The sequence below is a fragment of the Panthera uncia genome (assembly GCF_023721935.1).
Source record: "Panthera uncia isolate 11264 chromosome D3 unlocalized genomic scaffold, Puncia_PCG_1.0 HiC_scaffold_9, whole genome shotgun sequence".
Classification (NCBI taxonomy): Eukaryota; Metazoa; Chordata; class Mammalia; order Carnivora; family Felidae; genus Panthera; species Panthera uncia.
This window is the reverse complement of record NW_026057587.1, coordinates 4361580-4382278: the sequence shown is the minus strand read 5'-3', so window position 1 is coordinate 4382278 and position 20699 is coordinate 4361580. Positions and strand designations below refer to the sequence as shown.

The following is a 20699-nucleotide window of genomic DNA, read 5'->3' as shown; positions in this document are numbered from 1 at the left end:
GGAGAGGAGAGGAGAGGAGAGGAGAGGAGAGGAGAGGAGAGGAGAGGAGAGGAGCGGAGCCGTGGGGAGGAGCCCGCCCCCCACGCCCCCCACCCTGGCCCCACCCGGGGGCCCCGGCATCCACACCTTCTTCTCTTTGGCGATACGCTCTGCTCGAAGAGATGCAACCTGAATGGGAGGCAGCGGTTTGTCATAGTTGATGCCGCTGAAACACAAAAGCAGACGAGGAAGATAAACGGACACGCTCGGGGGGAGCGGAGTACTCCAGAAAGGCAGGGGGCTCTCACCGCCTGAGCAGCCAGGTGCCAGGAGGCCGCTCTGGCCAAGCCCCCTCGCAAGAAAAAAAGCTGCAGGAGTCGTCCAAGACCACGTCTCCCGTTCCCTTTCCACAGAGAACCTTCCAGGAGGCAGGTCTGCTCTACCACAGCGGCAGCCGGTACAGTGCCCGGTACATCGGGGGACTGAAACGTGTGCGTGCGCCCCACGGCTAACCACCTGCTCCAGGCGGGCCTCCCCTCCCCCAACCAGCAGAGCCATCAGTAGCCCTGTGTCCCCAGGCCCCACTCCGGCCCTCCAGATGTCCCCGTGTCCACGACAACTAACATCAGGGCCTAGCGCTGCCCACACCCCCGGCTGGCCTCCCAATGGCTCCAAGCTGACCGGCAAAGCCCAGGGGGAGCCCAGGGGGAGCCCAGGGGAGCCCAGGGGAGCCCAGGGGAGCCCAGGGGGAGGGTGGGCCCCCTCAGAGCCCTCCCCATCCTGAGCCCTTGCTCCTGGGGGGGTGCCCCCCAGTTACTATTCCCTCCCCATCTCCTCGACGCCTGCTGTCACAGAGAGTCCAGCTTTGTTTCGAGCCTCAAGGACGCCCTCCCCGTTTCTGGGCCTTCCCTAGCAGGGCCCGGGGCCGTGCCGCACCTATCGGGTGCCCCTGCACGTCAGCCCCTCACCGCCCCCATGCTCGTGCCAGCCCGCTCGGGACGTCTCACCAGATCCCACCGCCCTGCCCCTGCTCTCACGTGATCACCTAGGCCTTCCTCTGGCGGTGGTCCCTCCTGCACACAGGGCTCCCCGGGCCAGCCGGCTCCAGGCGGGGCCCCCACAGCTCGTCCTCCCCTGGGCCGCTGGCCCGGCCCCGGCTCCTTGCGGACCCTCACCCTCCGCTGCCACAAGACTCCGAGAGGACAGCCAGCTGCGGGCCCGCATGCCGGCCTCTCCTCTCCCCTCACCCCCACCTTCTAGCCCTGTCTACACGGGGCCCGTTCCTCTGACCTGAGCCAGACACAGAAACTAACTTGAGCCCCCAAGACCCCCAGGCCAGTGCTTGCCTCACCCCAGCCAGGCTTTCACACTGAACAGCCTCGTCCGCCCGGGCGCCCCCGAAATGCCCACCTCCCCGCTTGCCCCGCTCCCCTACCTCGGAGCCACCCGGGCCCCCTCGTGCTCGTCCTGCAGACCTGCCTCGTAACCCGTCTCCCTCAGCCCCACGACGGGTGACCTGACATGCCCTCGCATCGGAGCGACATCCAGCAGGAGCACCCCCGGTCCCCTCTGCCGGGCTGTTTCATGCCGTCTGTCTGTGGGACAGACCTTCCACCTCCGTAAGATCAGTCTGAGTTTGTTGCAGGCACACCAAACAAGATAAGAACGTGCCCTTCTGCTCGCTGACGAACCGCTGGGCCCAGCACAGCGCCAGGCACACAGCGTGTCGGTAAATGGTCCGTCGCGGGGATCAATCCGCTAATTTAATCTACAAACACGTACCGCGTGCCAGCTCTGTAACCCAGACCCCAGAACCCCTACGTCCACAGACACACGGGCGCTACACAACTCGAGTACAGAAGGCGGAGGCGGTCTGCACTGTGAAGAAACACAAAGGACCGCGGTCTGACTGTCGGCAAGGGGGGAAAGGTGGCGTGCGAGGGGGGGCCCGGGCACCGGCCATGCGGACATTCAGGGAAACCGTCCCGGGACCAGGAGGCGGGGAGCATCCTGCGGAGGCCAGGCCCGCAGAGCGGCCAGGACGGGCTGCCGGGGTCTCAGGGGAGACGGGCCAGCTCGGGACCACGCTGACAGCGGGTAAGGAGGAAGCAGGGCCCGTGGTATGCTGCAGACCGTCGCTCGGACAACCAGGAAGGCTGGGCCCAGGTGGGCACCCAGGCTTCATCTAGACACATGCTCCCTCGTCGTAAACCGTCCGACGCTCGGAAAGCAAGGGGAGCCTGCGCCGAACACCCGGACAGCCGCACGCAGACCCCGACCTGGCCTCACCGCCCCTGCCCACCCCCTCCGGTCCGTCCTTTGTTCTCTTTTGCTCGCTCACGGAGCAGGTACGTTCGCCCCGACGCCCGGGGTACTTTCCGGGCAGAACACGACGTACGCCGGGATAGAGGCGGGTACGGCTGAGAGGGGACAAAGCCCCTACCGCTGCCCTGCCCGTCCGCCAGCGTACCCCGCAGGCTGCAGGCAGGGGCAGACTCTTGTCACGGGAACGCCACGCGGGCAGTCGCTGGAGATAACCAGCCGCCGCCCGGACGCGTCGTCTGCACGATTCACTGACCGCGCTGAGTCGAAGGGAACGTGAAAACAAAGACGTCTCACATAACGAAAACGTGTCACAGATACAAAAATACCTTTCTGCCAACACGGAGGCGTGCTTGGGGTTTTTCTGAAAGGGATTCATGCCGAGCCTGCAGCACAGAAAGGAGACGACGGTTACCAGCGAGGACCGCCTGCGGGAGGATGCTCGCGGCAGGCCGCGCACACTGGCTCCGTCACGGGCGGAAAGGGGAGCTCGGGGAGCATACAGAGGCTTGATGGGGGGGCTCCGCTTCCCGGCCGTCATCTTCATCAGGTCGAAGTGGCTCGTGTACAGCTGGGTGTGCGTGGCGTTCTCGTCCTGGGCGTACATCTGGCCCGTGCGCAGGGGACGGTTGTTCTTACTCTGAGACAAGATCGAGGACAGCGCGTCAGGCGGGCGGCGGCTGATTCGGAGGCCTGGCGCTAGGCCTCCCAGATCGCGCGTGGGTCCTCCTTCCCGAGGCGGCACGGCCACCCGCCGGCTGCGGGTCCTCAGGCCTCTCCAGGCCTCTCCACGCGCCCGCTCGTGTGAGCCCCGCGGAGGGAGGACTCCCCTTCCGCCGGGACGGCCGCTGGGCAAGGCGCCCGCGGTCGCACGCGTCGCGTGAGGCGGGGCCGGTGTGGCTGCCCCCACGGCAGACCTCCGCCCGCACGCACAGAGGGGAGAGGCACGTGCGGGTGTCTGAGCCTGTCCTCGGGGGCTTCCGGCACCGTGTGTGGCTGGCGACCTTCCCCTTCACGTGTCCCACAGTTAAACCAAGCAGGGCTCCCTGGGACCGTCCTCTGCGGCTCCAGGCTCCGACCGCCCTGCCACCGGGAGTCACACACAGCGTGTGGGACGGGAACCGAGACCCCTACACAGTAAGCGCCGTGCTGGGAGACGCGGTGCACGGGCACCTCCCTGCGTCGTCTGAGTGACGCCATTAAATCGAGCAGGGCGGCATCAGAGGAAAGCCAGAACGACAAGACGGGCGCGGGAAGGCCCCGAACGCGGGACCTCATCTCCCACGTCACCGTACGGGGAAGGAAGAAAGGCAGAGCAGGCTGGGGACCAGGTACGTCACGAGAACACCAGCGGCCGTGGCAGGTGGTGAAGGGGCTCCGCCCCCACCCGGCTCCACCCGACACGCCGCCGCCGCCGCCGCCGCCGCCGCCGCCGCCCCGCGTCTGTGAGCGCCACCCTCCGGGCGGAGTCTGCGCCCCACACGCGGCCCTCCGCACGCTGCCTACGGTTCGTTCGGAACGTCACCTTCGTGCCCGACAGGTGTTCTGTCTTCTCCTAGGGGTTAACTTCACGTGTGACAAAGGAAAACAAAGCGCCAGCATCGCGTTTCCCGCGTTAACGCTACGGCTGTAGTGCTTCCAACACGTCAGACCAGACACGAGATTGTGCGAGGTCTCGTCGGTGAAGGCACCACAGGTGCTGTGAAAAACGCTTGCATTTCTGTTCTTAAACAAAAAGCAAACGAATGCCCTGAGACGAACGTTTCTGGAAAAACGAACACGGAGACGATAGAGTGATTTTCACCCTTCATCCGAGGACCGCGTGGGCCTCTGCTGCACGTGCCCTGTGGGGTCAGCATGGGCGCGGGCCTTGGGACGTTCTCCGGAAGGGAGGCAGACGGGAGGCGAACGGGCGAGCGGCAAGACGGGAGGCGGTGAAGACAGCAGATGACGGAGAGAAGCCCGCTCGGCTCAAGGAAGGAGAAAAAGCGTGTAGGCGGACGCTCGTCCGCACAGCCGGCTCTTGGGGGTAGGGTGGGGAGAGGTCAGGCCGCCGCCACGGCCGGCTTCTCAGGAAAGACGCCAAGCACCTGGCCGCTGTGCGTTCCGCACGTGCCACGCACAGTCGGCGGGACGGGGGTCCAGAGCCGGTCCTGCCACCGTGGCAGCCAATGGGCCCGGTGGGAGCACGGCAACGACACGGCGGGGAAGACACCGACAGACTCTTGAGGTACAGCCGACGGAGCCAAAGAAAGGCTCTCGAGTTCACCCGACACCTTCTCAGGAAAGGAAAGGAAAAGAGACGAAGGTGGGCCAGGCTTGCGGACGGCACACGGGACTTTCCAGGTGTGGGACCGTGGCCTGCACGATGGCGGCCGTGAAGGCAGAGCCGTGGGTGCACGCCAGGGACGGCGCAGGCGACCCGCCTCGCCAGGCTGCGCGGAGCCGGGGGCCGGAGTCCCGTGGGTGCAAGGGGGGTGGGGAGCGGCTCACCTTGCCCTCCTCCCTCGGAATGAGCACGTTCTCGTAGCGGCTCCGGCACTGCTTGGAAGAGCGGTAGATGCGGCTGCAGGAGTTGACCACGTCGCTGACGAGGTCCCAGTTGGGCGTGTGGGCCGGGGACACGATGGCGAGGTTCAGAGGTAGCTCCAGGAGCTGCTTCACGGCCTAGAGGACGTCCCAGGCGACACGGGTCAGCGAGACCCACCGGCCGGTTCGCGCGCTCTCCCAAGGGAGCACGGCGACGGGACGTGGGCCAGAGGGGCCCCGCGCTCACCTGCAGCAGCGCCCAGTCCTCGCTGATGAGCCACTCGGGGTTGTCCGGGCCCGACTCGGCCGCGGGTTTGGCAAACGTCGGCAGAGGCTTGGCAAACTGCGTCTGCTGCTTCAACAGAATGTTCTTCTTCTGCTCCTTCCCTTCCCGCCGCATTTTCAACATGCCGGGCGTCGCGCGGTCGAACAGCGAGCGCGGAGGGACGACGGGCTCCCCGTGGCGCTGCTTCTTCTTCCTGCCTGCGACTGCACGGAGGGCCTTCGTCAGCCAGGCGGCCGACGGGAGACCGCGCCTCCGCGGGCGAGGGGCAGGGGCGGGGCGGGGCGGGGGGGGGGGGGGCGGTCACCACGGAGCCGCTGGCGGAGACGGACCCACCCTCCCGCTTCCACGCCAAGCGGGGCCGCGGGCGCACCTGACGGGTCCGTGCGGTGGCGCCTGCGCTCCTTCCTCACGTACACGGGAGGCAGCTTGGACTCCGGGATGGGCGTGCTTTCGTACGTGAGACACAGGACCGGGTCCACGTAGATGTCGTTGTCATCCTGGGGGGGGCGTGGGCGGCGTCCAGAGCTGCGCACAGGAGGGAGAGCCTGAGCCGTGCGGCTCCGGGAGGGCGGCCGCCCCGACGCACGGGGGCACCGGCACTCACCGGCATGACCTCCATCTGCCCGTCGGCACCTTCACAGACGTACTCCTGCGGGTGAGGGGCAGGCTCAGGGCGACCCGGTCCGAGACGCAGCCACAGGCCACCAACCGTCTACCCTGCGCCGGTGACGCTGCCCTGACCGCACTCGGGGAGAAGCCCGCGGGAAGCAGACACCTGCAGCCGAGGGTCAGGCCTCCCGCAGCGGCCACGGGAACAGAGAAGGGCCCGGCCCGGCAGCAGCGCCCCGCAGCCCGCGCCCCGCGTACCGCACTGTAGGCGTCCTCCCTCGTGTAGGTGAGGAGCTGCTCGTGCTCCTGCTCCTGTAGCGCCCGCGCCTCCCTCTCCCGCTGGGCCCTGGCGTTCCGCGCCTCCCACTCCGTCACGGCGGTCAGCACGGCGTCCTGGCGGGGAGACCGCACACGGGGGCTCTGGGACTCCCGACGCCGCGGCCCGGCTCGCCGCGTCACCGGCCGAGCCCCTCTCCGGCCGCGGGCTCTCCGGACCCCTCCCCGCCCCCAACACCTAGCCCTCCGACCCAGCCGGCATCAAGCGACTTCCGGTCGAATGAGAAGCGTTCCCTGGGGTTTCCCAAGACTTCCTTTTTGTCTCTTTCCACACCGGTGGGTTGGATTTTCATTCCCTGACTTCCTGGCAAGTCACTTTACTTCAGGCTGAATTTGCCTCTGAAGCCGAGGCCCTGGTGGGTGGTGGGACCAGAAGCCCGCCCACCTGCCCTTACCTCGCCGTTGCCCTCCTTCTCCGGGCCAGCGGGCGTGTGGAATAACTCCAGGTAATTCAGGGCATACTTTTCAATAGGTGTAAGCTGTTTCAAAAATCACGTTTTGAACGGAGTTAACAGCAAATCAGAAAGGTGAAGGTCCTTATATAACCCCCCGCCAACACCCGGATCGAGAAAAGGATCATTCTTTGTCACAGCGACCGCGGAAAACATCACGAAAGGGTCAAGCGCTGAAACGTCTAGGTGTCCGGAAACTCAGTGAGTGGGAGCACAGAAGAGAAAGCGTCCAGACCTGTTCCATAAAGTCTGCTAACTCCTCCAGCTGCGATGGCTCTTCCTTCCACCCTGGGCCGTCGCCGTCGGGCGACCCTGGCACCGCTTCCTCCTCGGGTTTCTGGGCATCGTCCTCCAGGTACTCGATACTCTTGAGGGCCTAAAGAAATTATCGTTTAAACTACTTTCAGGTGTTTTTAAATAAAAGCGTTTTGAGAAGGAGCGGCCCTGCATAAATGCCGACACGCCTGTGCCGCACACGGAGCCTCCCTGCGGTGACGGAAAACTAAGCGTGACAGAGGAGGGCAATGAACATGAGCGGCTCACGGCCACGGCAGACAGCAAGCCCCAGCGAAGGGCCGAGCGCTGCCACACCACAAAGCTCCGCGGCCCTGAGAACACAGAAGCGCGGGGCACCTCGTTCAACCTCGCAACCGGCACCCGGCACGGCCACGGCTCAGATGAACGACAACCCTTCCGCAGCACGAACGGGGGACAAACAACCCTACGCCGCAGCTGCCAAAACCAAGCCCACAGAAAAGGTAACACAGACGACAGGCGTGTGAGACGGTCAGCATCACCACAGATCAAGAAACCAAGCAAGAGGAAGGAGGCGCCTTCCCACAGCAAGGAGCTCACGCCTGACAGGGGTGCGTGTGGATGGGCATGCTGGTGCATCGGACATGAGCCCACAGTCTCTGGTTTCGGGGTATCGATTACCAACTGTATAACCTCTTTTCTTGGCAATCTGGCAAAATCTGCAGTTTAAAATGTTACCTGACCTCACACAATACAGAAATCATTCCAGGTCGCACATCTAAATATGAAGACCACTGAAGCACCTACAAGAAAACGAAAGAGGACGTCCAGACAACCCAGGGTAAAACGACCCAGGGTAAAAAGAATGTTTTTTAAGCCCCAACCATGATAAAGACGGGCTACTGGTTGGCTTCAGGACCCAGGGTTTCTGCTCATTGAAAGACGAGCAAACCACAGAATGCACAAAGGTATTTTACAGATTCACCCAGAGCACATAAAAAGTGCCAACAAACCACTAAGAAAAATAAATAACCCAGTTAACACAAAAAAGGGAGAAGGACATGAACAGGCACTTCACAAAAAAGTGCCTGCCCTGCCAGGGAGCACACGGAGGTCCACAAATTCACGGGCCGACAGCAGCGACACAACACCAGAGACACGGCCCACATCCGCCAGCACACGGCCGGAACGACACCCCCACGCCTCAGGTCCCATGCAGCCAACAGAGCACAGGTCGGCTCGGCCGGTCTGGAAAACTGCCAGTGGCACCTGCTAGTCACATGCTCACTGATGACCCAGGGGCCCCACCCCAAGATGCAGTTAGGGTGTCTGCCAAGAGACACGGAGAAAATACAGATGCAGGGCTCAAAACACAGCCACATGGTCCCACAGTGGACCTGATGACGTCACAATCGCCGGGAGACACGGGAACCACCGTGACCCAGAACCAGAGGCCAGGCCCACACAGACACCAGGGTGGTCAGGGGTCAGAAGAGCGAGCCGCCCTCAGGGACAGGAGTGGTGAGGAGGCAGGCGGTCCCCGGGGTGCCTTCCCTGTAGCACCCTCTCAAGCTCTTTATGACGTGCATACTTGCCATACGTTCTTGTACTTTACCACAACTTCCACTGAGAGCCATGTTCCCGCGCCAGTCCCCGGAAGAGCACCACGCCCACTGGAGAGGTGCCGGGAAGCCCAAGGTGCCAGCTGCTCACTCCAGCACACCGACGACAGGGGCCTCCCCCAGACCCCCACGCTCATTTCACCTTCAAAAGCCCCCCAGTACCTCCTGCTCTCACGGGGCCATGCCGCTCCCATCAGCCTGTGCCCTGGCCCCCACGATCCAGACTCAGCACAGAGCCGGGAGGCCTCACTGCCCTCACCCCTCACCCCCTTCCTGACCCCCGGCCACCCCTCTGCCCGTGGCACTCCTCACCGGGCATCAGCCGCCCTGCACAGGGCCCTCCGCCTCAGCAGGGAGAGCCTGCGTGCTTCAGTCTCTCCTCTCCCGGTATGCAAGCTTCACGGGGAGGGGAGACTGTGTCTTTTACTCGACACTAGATCCCTGCCACCTAGAACACAGCCAACACACAGCAAGACGTTCAACAAGGACATTTCAACAGCAAGTGTGCGTCAGCCTGTGCACCGCACGGAGCGGCACACGCACATCCCAAAGCCAACGGCACCCCAAACACCATGTTTCCCGCACACATGCTTTCCCGCCTCATTTTTCTCCCAGGACACAATCAAGAGTTTTAATGCCGAGACGGTTACCTCATGGACAAGACCTATTTTCTTTCATGCTGTTTTTCTTTTTTAGCCTTGTGCAAATAACCCCGATCTTTGAAAGAAGGGGGTCAATCTATCTGTCCCCCAGATGAAGAGCTATAAGGTGTCCCCGCAGGGGACATCATATGTAGGAAACTCCCGGAACCGCACACAGTGCTTGTCTCTGAGGGGGGGGGGGGGGGGGGGGGGGTTCCTGGGGCGGGGCGCTTGCTTCCATTACAAGCTCTTGAGGATTTAACACACACATTTATTACTTCTCGATAACCAAGTGGAAATTTCTCAGGGCACCAAGGGCACAAGGATGGGAACCCAGGCGGAGAGCCCCCACAGGGGAACCGGTGCACTTTACATCGCAGGCAAGGGCGGGAAGAGGCCCAGGACACGGGGGTCCCTCCGAGGTCGAGAGCCTGGAAACCAACACCCAGGAAGGAGGGGAGCAGGGGACGGCCTCCCAAGACGGGCCGAGGGGAGGGGGCGCCCAGGGGCGCTGCAGCGAGACCACTGCACGAGGCAGGGCGGGGGGTGGGTGGGTGGGGGACGTGGCCCCAACAGTGGGTCTGTAAGGGGTCTACACAGCAGCACATTAGCGCGTGCGCCATCTGAAACCTCTAGCTAAGTTAAAAACGTATTCAGCTGGGGCGCCTGGGTGGCTCAGTCGGTTAAGCGTCCGGCTTCGGCTCAGGTCATGATCTCACGGTTCATGGGTTCGAGCCCCGCGTCAGGCTCTGTGCTGACAGCTCAGAGCCTGGAGCCTGTTTCAGATTCTGTGTCTCCTTCTCTCTGTGACCCTCCCCCGTTCATGCTCTGTCTCTCTCTGTCTCAAAAATAAATAAACATTAAAAAAAAAAAAAACTTTAAAAACGTATTCAGCCCAGTATACACAGATACTACCGTTTCAACGGTAAGCAACATAAAAAGGTATTAACGAGATCATTTATGCTCTCCTTTGCACTGTCCCCAGAATCAGGTGTGCGTTTTATGCTCGCACACACGGGGCGCCTGTCAGAGGGGCTGAGACTGCAGACCGTGGGGACGGGCAGACCGAACGGCCGGCTGCGGCCTGGGGGAGGCAGTCTGGCTTGGGAAGAGCAGAGGGGCAGAGGGGCAGAGGGATGGCTGCTGAGCTGGGCAGCAGGGGCCTGAGGCCCCCCCCTCTCCGCTGCTCCCTTCCCCTGCTTTTCCAGCCCACGCGCCTGCAATGGAAAGAAAGCAGGCAGGAGGGGTGCACCGGGGCCGAGCGAGGGGGCCCACAGCGCAGGCAGGGCACGTCCCGGGTCACCTCCAGGAGGATCTGTCCTCACCTCAATGAAAGGTCTTGCAATTTTGGGCGCGATGATTTCCGTGGCAGAAGGTTCCTGAGAAAGGACGACAAACTCCTCTGCCTTCACCGGGAAGCCGGCGTCGTCCGTGGGAGAGCACACCTCAAACAGCTCCTGGATGGTACGCTGTGCACGAGACACACGTTAGTGTCCAACACGGGACCCACATCGGTGCCTGACCAGAGCGCCAGACCGCGTCACCAGGGAAACCGTCCGGCGACCCCTCACCCGCCCGTGGTGAACCCACGTGCCCCGTCACCAGGTGGCAGGCGCGAAGACCACACACCAGTGACGGGTACCTGCGTCAGGAATGCCATGGAATAATCGTTGCCCTGAGCGGCTACTTCTCGGATCAAGTCTTTGGTTCCGTTTTTCAACAGCTTCTCTTCGATGGAATTGCCGCTCACAAGCCTACGAGACAGACAGACACGGACGATGAGCACGGGGCCGCCGGGAAGCATGACGCCACGAGCGGCTGGGATGCGGGTGCTCGGCAGGGGCTGGAAGGCTCTGCACGTGCTTGGGGCGCGCCTTAACACGGTGGCCAAGGCCACCTCTCCTGTGTCCGCTCCCCTGCCGCACAGGGTCCCGCGCCTCCGTGACCGCGGTCTCTTCTGTCCTCTTCCCCTCCAGCCTCCACCTAGAAAAGTCCTCCTGGGTCCCCCAGAGGAACCTCACACGGAGCACCCGACCCCCCAGAGCCGACAGCCTGGCGAGCACGCCGCTCACACGGTCACGTGCACACGCAACGGCGGGCCGCGTCTGCTGCCCCGCACTTCTCTACGCTGTGCTTCCCTCCTGAGTGACGTGCTGCAGGGACGACCCCCGCCCCCCCACCCCCGCATCGGTTCCAGTGGCTGTTTGATGGCCAGGGTACGGCTGTACTCTGGGCACGGGCATCTGCTGGTTCCCACTTGGTGCCGTATAAACAAGCTACAGTAACGGCCTGCACCACAGGGGTCCCCTGGAGGGTAAGGCTGGGAACAGAGGGCACGCACAACCTTCCGCTCGGCAGACCTCGATAAATCGCTGTCCAAACAGAGCAACGACCCCACTCCCCACTCCGGGTGGGAGCTGCCTTCACCAGCACCGCCAGCAGCTTCGCCAGCGCTGCCTCCCATCTGGGTGCGTGAGGACGGCCATCACACAGGCGGCCACCGGACAGGCGGAGGCCTGCCAAGCCCGTCCCACCACATGCGCGGGCAGCTGGAATGGCTGGTTTGGATTCTCAGGTCCCTGCCCCCCCCCCAGGCCTTTCTTGAATAAAGGCTCCTTTACTTCTCACCTTGTCAGAGCTATCCGACCCTCTGTCTGCTATGAGATTGCCAACGATCCCCCCAGTCTGTTATCTGGGCATCAGCTTTGCTATGGTATCTTTTGACAAACCCAAAACTGAAGTTTTCATTTGACCGCAGTCAAATATGTCTATCTTTCCTCCCTTCTGAGCTTCCTGTCCGGCGAAAATTATCCCTTCAAGCCACAGATACTGTCCCTTCAACTATCCTGACCACCATCTCACTTCCACGCCTCCGTGCTTAGCCCTGGGGGTGGTGTTCTGGCCATAAAGCAGGCACCTTTCTCACGGTCAGCACAGCGTCAGCAGCATGTACTAAATGAACAGGCTCCCGTGAGGCTGGACGCCCCCCCCCCCCCCACACCCCACAGGCTCACACCTGCACCGTTCACTGCTCCCCTCCTCCCGCACCTCTCTGCTGCAACCCTCGTTAGCATTTCTGTTGGCTGTTACCAGCTTTCCCTCCAAATGAACTTTATTTTTTTAGACATTTTTATTTATTTTTGAGAGAGACAGAAAGACAGAGCATGAGCGGGGAGGGGCAGAGAGAGAGGGAGACACAGAATTCAAAGCAGGCTCCAGGCTCTGAGCCGTCAGCACAGAGCCCGGCCCGGGGCTCGAACTCACGGGCCGCGAGATCATGACCCGAGCCGAAGCCGGACACTCAACCGACTGAGCCACCCAGGAGCCCTCCGAATGTACTTTAAAACCGACTGACCTTATCCAACTGCATGTGCACATGCGTGCAACAAATACAGGCAAACACGACCGTGGCTTTGGTTAAAACTGTGTTACTTTTCAACACTGCTCTGGGGAAAGCACGTTTTTACGCACCAGGTGTTTCTGTCCCAGGACACAGCACAGTCTGCTACTCGTGTCCTACCGCGTCTTGGTTTTATTCTCGGTTCTTACACACTCTGCACCTTTGCTGCCAAGACTGCTCCAGACCGTTCACGGATGACGGTTACCGAGAGTAAAACAGTTCTCCCGTTTCTGGCTAATGACCGCCGCAGGGCCAATGACAAGGAGAAGATCACCCAGGAAAACGTCACTCACGCAACACGCACACGGTGCACCGAGGTGACGTTTACCAGCACGGAGACAGGCTCCCGATGCCGATGAGAGAAACGGGATTCACACACGAGACTGCTGGCAAGAGCCACGGAAAACGTTAAAAAGACGTCGGAGAGACATCCGCCAAAACGTGGTCAGCTTCTATCTCCGTGGGATGAGATCTGTAAAGGCAGCACTTGCTCACTGACTTTCAGAAGCATAACACGGCTCCTTAACGTCCGCCTCGGGAGGACCGCGTCGGCGAAGGCTACAGGCACGGGCTCGGACTCGAGTCCCGGGCCGGCCGCCCCCACGGGGCTGCACACCGGCGCCACGCACACGCCACCACCGTGCACAGGCCGCCACCGCAGGCACGCCGGCACACACGCGGCAGGGCACCCGAGAAAGGCCGTCGCGTGCCGGCACACCCGGCCTAGGACGCGCGACGGGACGCGGACGCTTGTCACTACGCAAGTATAATAAATGCTGCCGGGAGTTTAGAGATACAGAGCAGGACCTTCTCCACTTCCCTCCGTCCCGGGTTTGGCCGGTTACAACTCACGTTTGAGGGTAACGAATACCGCAGCCGTCCTAGGACAGACACACCTGACGGTAACTGAGAAACTCGCAGGCCCTCTAGGTGAGGCGCGGCGGGTATACTTAGAACGGACGGCGTGGACAGCGCGTTACGTCGGAACAACTAACTCCGTTACGATCTTGAGCAAGCAGATTACAAACTGAGCAAACGGGCACAGAGAAACGAAGCGGCACGAACAGAAAAGTGCCTTAGAGAAAACAAGGAGCGCCAGGTGGCTCGGCCAGTTGAGCACCCGACTCTGATTTCGGCTCGGGTCACGACCCGGGGGTCACTGGGAGGGAGCCCCGCGTTGGGCTCTGCACGGGGCGTGGAGCCGGCTTAGGATTCTCTCTGCCCCTTCCCCTCTCGCGCGTGTTCGCGCGCTCGGTCTCAAAATAAACTCGCTAGAAAAAACGAACGCCACAGCAGAACCACGGGGTGCGAGCCGTAGCGTGCGCTCGAGCTCCATGTGGCGCTTCTGCCCCCGCGCCTCCCGCGCTCCGGGCTCGGCGGCTTGCTGACGGCAACCGCTGCCCTCACCTGTAGATGTGGACGTCTTTGCGCCTCCCGATCCTCTCGCACCACTCCTGGGCCTTAGCGTCCATCACGGGGTTCAGGTCGTTGTCGTAGAACACCACCGCGTCGGCCTCCACCAGGCTCACGCCTGTGGCGCGGCTGTGAGTCGACAGAATGGCACAGAAAATCCGCCGGTCTCTGTTGAAACTCCTCATCAGTTCCTGAGATGAAGTGAGATGCTGGGGTCAGCCCCCCCCCCCCCCCCCCCCCCCGGCAAAGGCCGGATGCCGTGGGCGCGAGCTGACATCGGCCAGCTAGAAGCCAGCGTCTGGTCGTCCCGGCCCCTGCCACGTGCACGCGGCCACCGCTCACCACAAACCTCTCCGCACACTCCTCACGGGACACCGAGCCTCGCTTTTTTACGAAAAGGAAGACGTCTGACTCCACCTGACGGGCACTGTCAGCTCAACCCGAGGGCCCCACGAGAACACAGAGTCTTCCTGGGGAGGGACGTGTGCTCGGTCCTGTACCCTCAGGCAATGCCGGAGCACTTCACGGCAAAAGGCTCCGGAGTAAGGCTGAGGGAGCGGGGAGACAGGCCCGGAGAGGCCGCCACGGGGACCCCTCTTCTTCCCAGAGATTCCGCGTGTGACCTGTGACATCGCTGCCAAAAAACCTCGTCGGTTAACACCGCGCCGCGTCTCCTCCTAGGCCCTCCTCAGCGAGCGTGCGCACAGGCAGAAAGCCCCGTGGGCGCGGGAGCACGCGAAGAGGCCGACACGTTCCACGATCCGGCGGCAGGCCTTCCGGCGCTCGGGAACGTTCTCCCGTGCTCCCGACGGCCGTTCCAAACGCTCCGATGACGACCTGGTCGTCCAGCCCACGGGGGACAGCGCGCGCTCACGACACCACCAAGCACCACGGCACACACGCGACCTGCCGGCCCGTCGCACGGCTGGACGCGCGTGTCGCTCTGGAGGGGAGCGAGGCGCTGAAGGGCTGAGCCCTCCACCCGGAATTACCCGGGCGGGCGCACGCCCACACCGTCGACCCGTCTCCTACAGAGCCGCACGGCCTCACGCCCGCCGGGAGCGCGCGAGCACGTCTGTCTCGCTGTGCCCGCTGTAGCAACACACGCTCAGCCGACCTGGCGAGTAACGGAGGGGCAGGCCGCGTCGGGACCGCGCCCGCACCTCCACTCCCCGCTGCTTCCTGGAGCCCACCGACCCGCTCCTCGTGACCGCAGGCCGCCTGTCCTGACGCTGAGACAGCCAGCGGGCCGCACACGCCCAGTAACGGCGTGTATGTGCTAAAGACCTACTGAAGGGCCGCCGCGGCTCTGAGAAACCAGGGCGGAGACTGGCGAAACTGGGTAACGACGCTGAAGCATAAGCTGTAACAGAGAAGATCTTTTCTTCCTTACCTGCCGCTGCTCGCTGTTGGCGTTTTCATCGATTCTGATATAGGTGAGATAATGGAAGTTCAAGAACATTTCCAAAATGTCCAACATGAGAACCATCTGCGACAAGATCAGCACTCGACGTCCTTCGGATTTCAACTTCTGAAGTAAGATGGCTAAAGCTTCCAGCTTGCCTATGAAATTAACGCCATCAAGAGTCTCTCACGACCCAGGGCAAGGGAACCCCACCTCACGAACAGAGCTGGGGCGCCTCGGCAGCTCGGTCGGCGGAGCGTCCGACTCTCGATCTCCACTCAGGTTACGATCTCAAGCTGGTGAGATCGAGCCCCGCGCTGGGCTCTGCGCTGCCGGTGGAGCCTGCTGGAGACTCTCTCTCCTCCCCCCACCCACCCTCGCCGCCCTCCCCCACTCGCTCACACACGCTCTTAAAATAAACGCAACCGAAACCGAAACCGAAACCGAAACCAAGGAGCGGAGCAGAAGGGAGCCTTCTCGTACCTGAGTCAAACTGCACCAATCTCAGCTCGGGAAACCGCAGGGAGCGCAGGGCCGTCATGCGCTGCAGCTGCTGTGCGTAGGGAGCCGTGTGCTCTCGCAGGCAGTGCCTCAGGACCCTCATCCTGTGGCTGTAGAGGGACGGCGGCCTCGCCACCCACAAGGAGGGGGGCGCGGCCACCACCGGAGGGATCACACACACCACCCTGAGAAGCAGAAAGTACACGCATCACACGTGGTGCCCACAGCGTCCCTACCGGGCAGCACCTGTCTCAGGAAGCAAAGGCTCAAGAAGGAAGTGGGCAGAACCTTCTAAGAGCGAGTTGCCAGAGAAGCCAGAGTGCCTAACTGTAGTCCCCACGGGGGTGACGTGGCTGCTGGCCCACACCACCCGTCACAACAACCATGGGTGTGGGTCCCTCCAGGGCCGGCCAATGAGGGCCCCCCGGACGGAAACAAGCAGTGCAGGGCACCCCGAGGTCGCAGGAGCAGGAACGGGGACGGCCCGTTCTCTATGAAGTGCACGTGTCCGTCTGGGGCTGCAGGTGCCATGTCTCCTGGATGGCTGGGGGAGGGGACGTGACCCCCAGAGCCCGTAGAGCCACCGTGCCACCAGGAGGGAAGCCAGACGCAGCAGGAAGAGGGCCCTGAAGAGAGCAGCCACGTACCACCCCTCCGGCCTCCGGAGGCCACCCGCGCCGGGAGGGCAGCTCCAGATGAATGTCCCGGACTTGCCACCAAGTGTGCGTAAACAAAAATGCCATCCGTCAACAAAACCCTGACGGACAAAATCAAAGAGCTGAAACAACGGAAAGCAATTCCATGTTCATCGGTCGGAAGAGCCCACAGGACTAGCACGTCTGCTCCTGACCTAAAGGCTCCGCGCGATCCCAAAGCAAACCTCAGCCGGCCAGTCTGCAGACAGCCCGCACCCTCGGCCCCAGGTCAGCGTGGGCACGCAGCGACCAGAAGAGCCCGCACGACACCGAACAAGAACAAAGCCGGAGGAGGGACGCCTCCCCACACCAAGTCTCACCGCAAAGCCACAGGGATGGAGAGGATGCCGCCACGGTGCTGAGGACGGGACGGAACCCCCAGAGAGGCCAGCACAGTCCCCCCGAGCACTCCCAGTGGAGCAAAGACCTTCTCGCGGCAAAGCTGCCGGAACAAGCAACAGCCGTGTGCAAACACACGCGTCGCACACCCCGTGTTTCCTAACGGGACTCACGGTCATCCCCGTTCTCACAAACAAAAACCCCAAAGCAACAACCCACGTTTGCTTGATCAAGCCTCTGGATCGAGCAATTTACAGACGAGACAGAGAACAAAGTAACACGTCCAGTTACACCTCGAGGAACCATCGTCAAATCCAGACTGTGCGAAGTCCTACAAGGCAAACCCCCAGGTCTCCTCAACCAACAGTCCACGGCGGGGGGAAAAAAGAAGAGGAAGCGGCAGAACCCGATCAGAAGACACACGACAGGGGCCCCTGGGTGGCTCATTCCGTTGAGTGTCCGACTTCGGCCCAGGTCACGATCCCGTAGTTTGGGAGTTTGAGCCCGCGTAGGGCTCTGTGCTGACAGCTCGGAGCCTGGAGCCTTCTTAGGATTCTGTGTCTCCCTCTCCCTCTGCCCCTCCCCGACTCGTGCTCTGTCTCTGTCTCTCAAAAATGAATAAACGTTAAAAAAAAAAAAAATTAAAAAAAAAAAAAAAAAAGGAAGACACACGAGAGAGAGAGTTGTCGACCGCTGAGCACCTCCCTGCCAAGATTCGGACTTGAACTACACAGACAGGATTTAGGAGACAACCAAAAATGAGAAGGCTCAACACGCACTTAACAACATCAGGAACGGCTCCTTTTTTAGCTGTGATCAGGCGACCGTGTTGCTTTCAGAGCGCGACAAAATCATGTTTGTCTGGAACCTGTCTCAGGACAGCCTTGCTCCAGGGCAGCAGACGGGTGACTCGAGACTGGGCAGACGCTGACAGCTGCCGAGGACGGGCTCCGGGAGCACGGGGCTCGCTGCGTTCTTTAGCTCGTGTGCATCTTAAGACTTTCCACAACACGGGACTGCAGGTGTGCGGGTTGGGGAAGACTGAATCTAGACACAGACCCAGTCCCTTCACTGGCACTCGCTCAGCTCCGACTGTAGATGTAAATAGGAGACGCAGACAGGGGCACCCCTGCAGAACGACGCAGGGGGAGCCCGGGTGACCGGGGCTGGCCAGGACTTTGCAGGTCCAACCCCAAAGGCATGACCACGAGAGGAGACACAGCTGGGCTCCGCTAAAACCAAACACTCTGCCCTGTGAAAGCCAGCGTCACGAGGAGACGAGCCGTAGACAAGATGTCCGTGAGAGACACGGCTAATGAAGAACTGCGGTCCTAACACACACACGACTCTTAAAACACAACGAGAAGATGAGCAACCCGTTCACCAGATGGGCCAAAGACCTCAACGGACACCTCTCCGCAGAACGCGGCAAAAAGCCACGAAGAGAGGCTCCGCGTCGCACGTCCTCAGGGAAGCGCAGATCACGGCCCCCGTGAGACGCCACCGCACGCCCGTCAGAGCGACCCGAGCCCACTACACGGGCCACGGAAGCGTGACGAGGACGGGGGCAGCGGGGCGGTCGCTCACCACTGCCGGACGCAGGGCAGGGCAGCCAAGGGGCCGGCGGGCTCTGAGGGGAGGGGCGGACAGGCAGAGCACGGGGGGTTTCAGGGTGGTGAGACCGCACGGCCCACCCGAGCCAGGCTGCTGGAGGTCACTGCGTCCCCGCTGGAAACACGCGGTGACCATGAGGCCTGCGCCCGGCCCCACGGACAGAGCGGGAGGGCGAGAAGACTCGCGCCCGGGTGGGACCGGACACGCACTCAAAGCAGGGGATGGAGCGCAAATGGGCCAAGCCCCCTGCTGGCTGCGGAGGAAGTGGAGATGGGGCGGAGGAAGCAGAGTTGCGGGCTGGGGCCAGGGGGCCGTGCACACAGCATCCGGGTGATTGTTTTCTCTTCTATAGCGCGTTTCTGAGTTTCGATCTCAAACACACACCTCCTGTCAAGCAACGTTACGTTTTCCGTGTGGCTTTTGAGTAAAATGTTACGTAAGGGAGCACAACAGAGAAACCTCCTCACTGCCACGGTGGACAGTCCCCCCACGGCCAGGCTGTGGTCGGTGCTGTGGCTCTGCACCCAGGCCAGCCCACGTCGACCCGGACGCTGCCCTGGGGACAGGCCCGGAACCCAAGGGAGAAAAGAGCACCCCGAGGACACACACCTTCCCGGAAGGTGAAGAGACAGACTGATGCCGGAGCCAGAGACCCCGGAAATTTCTCAACAGACTTTCCGAGGGACAGTTCGTGGAGACACCAACAGCCACGAAACGGGGGGGCGGGGCGGGGGGGGGGGGGGGGGAGGAGACACGCTCTGCTGGGGGGCACCTGGGAGGCCCATCTCGGGGAGCGGACTGCAAGCACACACAGAGGTCGCCCCACCTGTCGATGACGTCCTGCAGGCAGGCTTGCCGTTGGGTCAGTGTCAAAACCAGGTCCCTCTGACCGCTTGAGGGTGAGGAGTGACCGCCGGCCGGCCCAGCCCCTTTCTGGTGACCGCTGTCAGAAGCCCCGAGCCAAGGTGCCTGTTCTCTGCCGACCACAGAACAAATCCGCAACAGATCTCTGCCGTAGACGGGAGCTCGAGAGCAGCGTCGCTCATTGACCAAGTAGATCTGGTCCAGTCGCTCCTTCAGAAGTCTGGTCTTCTCCTCCTTTATGGGAAACAGGGCGAAAACGGCCACTGAAGAGCAGCAAGCCCGGTGCCCGGTCTCACCAAGCCCTATGGCGTCCCTCCCGCACGCCAGTCCTCGGGGACACCCACGGCCCATCCCGCGGCAAAAGGCAACAGCAAGGAGGCAGAACCGATGGGTGCACTTCTCCTCTAACGTGGTGAGCATTTCTGACACCCAAAAGACGGACAGAGGAGCATGAAAAACGTGAAATGTGATTTCTGGAATCACAAGACCCAGTCTCATCTGTTACGAAACGTATTTATAAAATCAAGTTCTGAAATTGAGAGACGATGTGCTTTCGAAGTCATGTATACCAATGACACTGTTAAAAACCATGCCTCCCCCCCCACCCCCCAAGTAGCTTCTGAGAAACGACTTCCGCGCGAAGAGGGGCCCGTGGGCAGCCACGTAGCACGGGCGCCAGCCGCCCCGCCGTACCTGGGCCGGCCCTCCGACGGGGGAGGCCGCTTTTGAGGCCATGCCAGGTTCTCCTGTGGCCGCCAGGGGGTTGACTGTCACCCGCCCAGGCGCACCAACTGCAAAGCAAGAGGGACGGGTCGGAAAACAGCTCCCGGTGGCTCCGCGGACCCCCTCCCCCAGCAGCTCGCTCTATGCAGTATGTCACATCCTCTGGGGCCGTCAGCAAAGCCCCCACTCTCTGGCCCCCGTCTGAGCTGAACAGCATGGTGTGGAGAGCCCCCAGGGTGTCCAGAGGCGGCACCCACACTGGAGACCCGTGGTCATCCTCACTGTGACCATGCACGCGTCCCCTGGGACTCTGTTCGCCTGCATGCCCCCCGGCAGGGAGCCAGCACCGCCCTGTCTCTCCAAACTGAGGCTGGATGGATCTGCGCCCCACCAGCCCAGCCCGCCCCGTCAGCCAGGCCACGCGGCACATCCCGACAGGGACTTTGCACGGGGGGCACTGAAGACTGACAGAGACCTGGGATAAGACAGCCACCTTGGGGCGCCTGGGTGGCTCAGTCGGTTAAGCGTCTGACTTTGGCTAGGGTCATGACCTCACGGTTCTCGGGTTCGAGCCCTGCGATGGGCTCTGTGCTGACAGCTCGGAGCCTGGAACCTGCTTTGGATTCTGTGCCTCCCTCTCTCTCTGCCCCTTCCCCCCTACTTACGCTCTCCTTCCCTCTCTCTCAAATAAAACCTTAAAAAAAAAAAAAAAAC

General features: G+C 62.2%; 1 protein-coding gene and 1 non-coding gene across 2 annotated transcripts in view; both read right to left on the bottom strand.

Annotated features, from left to right (window-relative positions):
- Positions 1–20699, bottom strand: part of EP400 (E1A binding protein p400) — a 101565-nt gene that overhangs the window by 20736 nt on the left and 60130 nt on the right. Inside the window, 18 exon segments of the mRNA XM_049620696.1 lie at positions 127–205; positions 2631–2687; positions 2805–2941; positions 4795–4968; positions 5078–5319; positions 5487–5622; positions 5624–5641; positions 5721–5765; positions 5984–6118; positions 6457–6540; positions 6749–6889; positions 10357–10500; positions 10674–10785; positions 13839–14035; positions 15238–15407; positions 15733–15935; positions 19225–19496; positions 19956–20053. Of these exon segments, the coding sequence (XP_049476653.1) occupies positions 127–205; positions 2631–2687; positions 2805–2941; positions 4795–4968; positions 5078–5319; positions 5487–5622; positions 5624–5641; positions 5721–5765; positions 5984–6118; positions 6457–6540; positions 6749–6889; positions 10357–10500; positions 10674–10785; positions 13839–14035; positions 15238–15407; positions 15733–15935; positions 19225–19496; positions 19956–20053 (2444 nt within the window).
- On the bottom strand, positions 14271–14401 carry LOC125915091 (small nucleolar RNA SNORA49). The gene has a single exon (XR_007455569.1). It is a non-coding gene; the product is annotated as a small nucleolar RNA SNORA49 (small nucleolar RNA).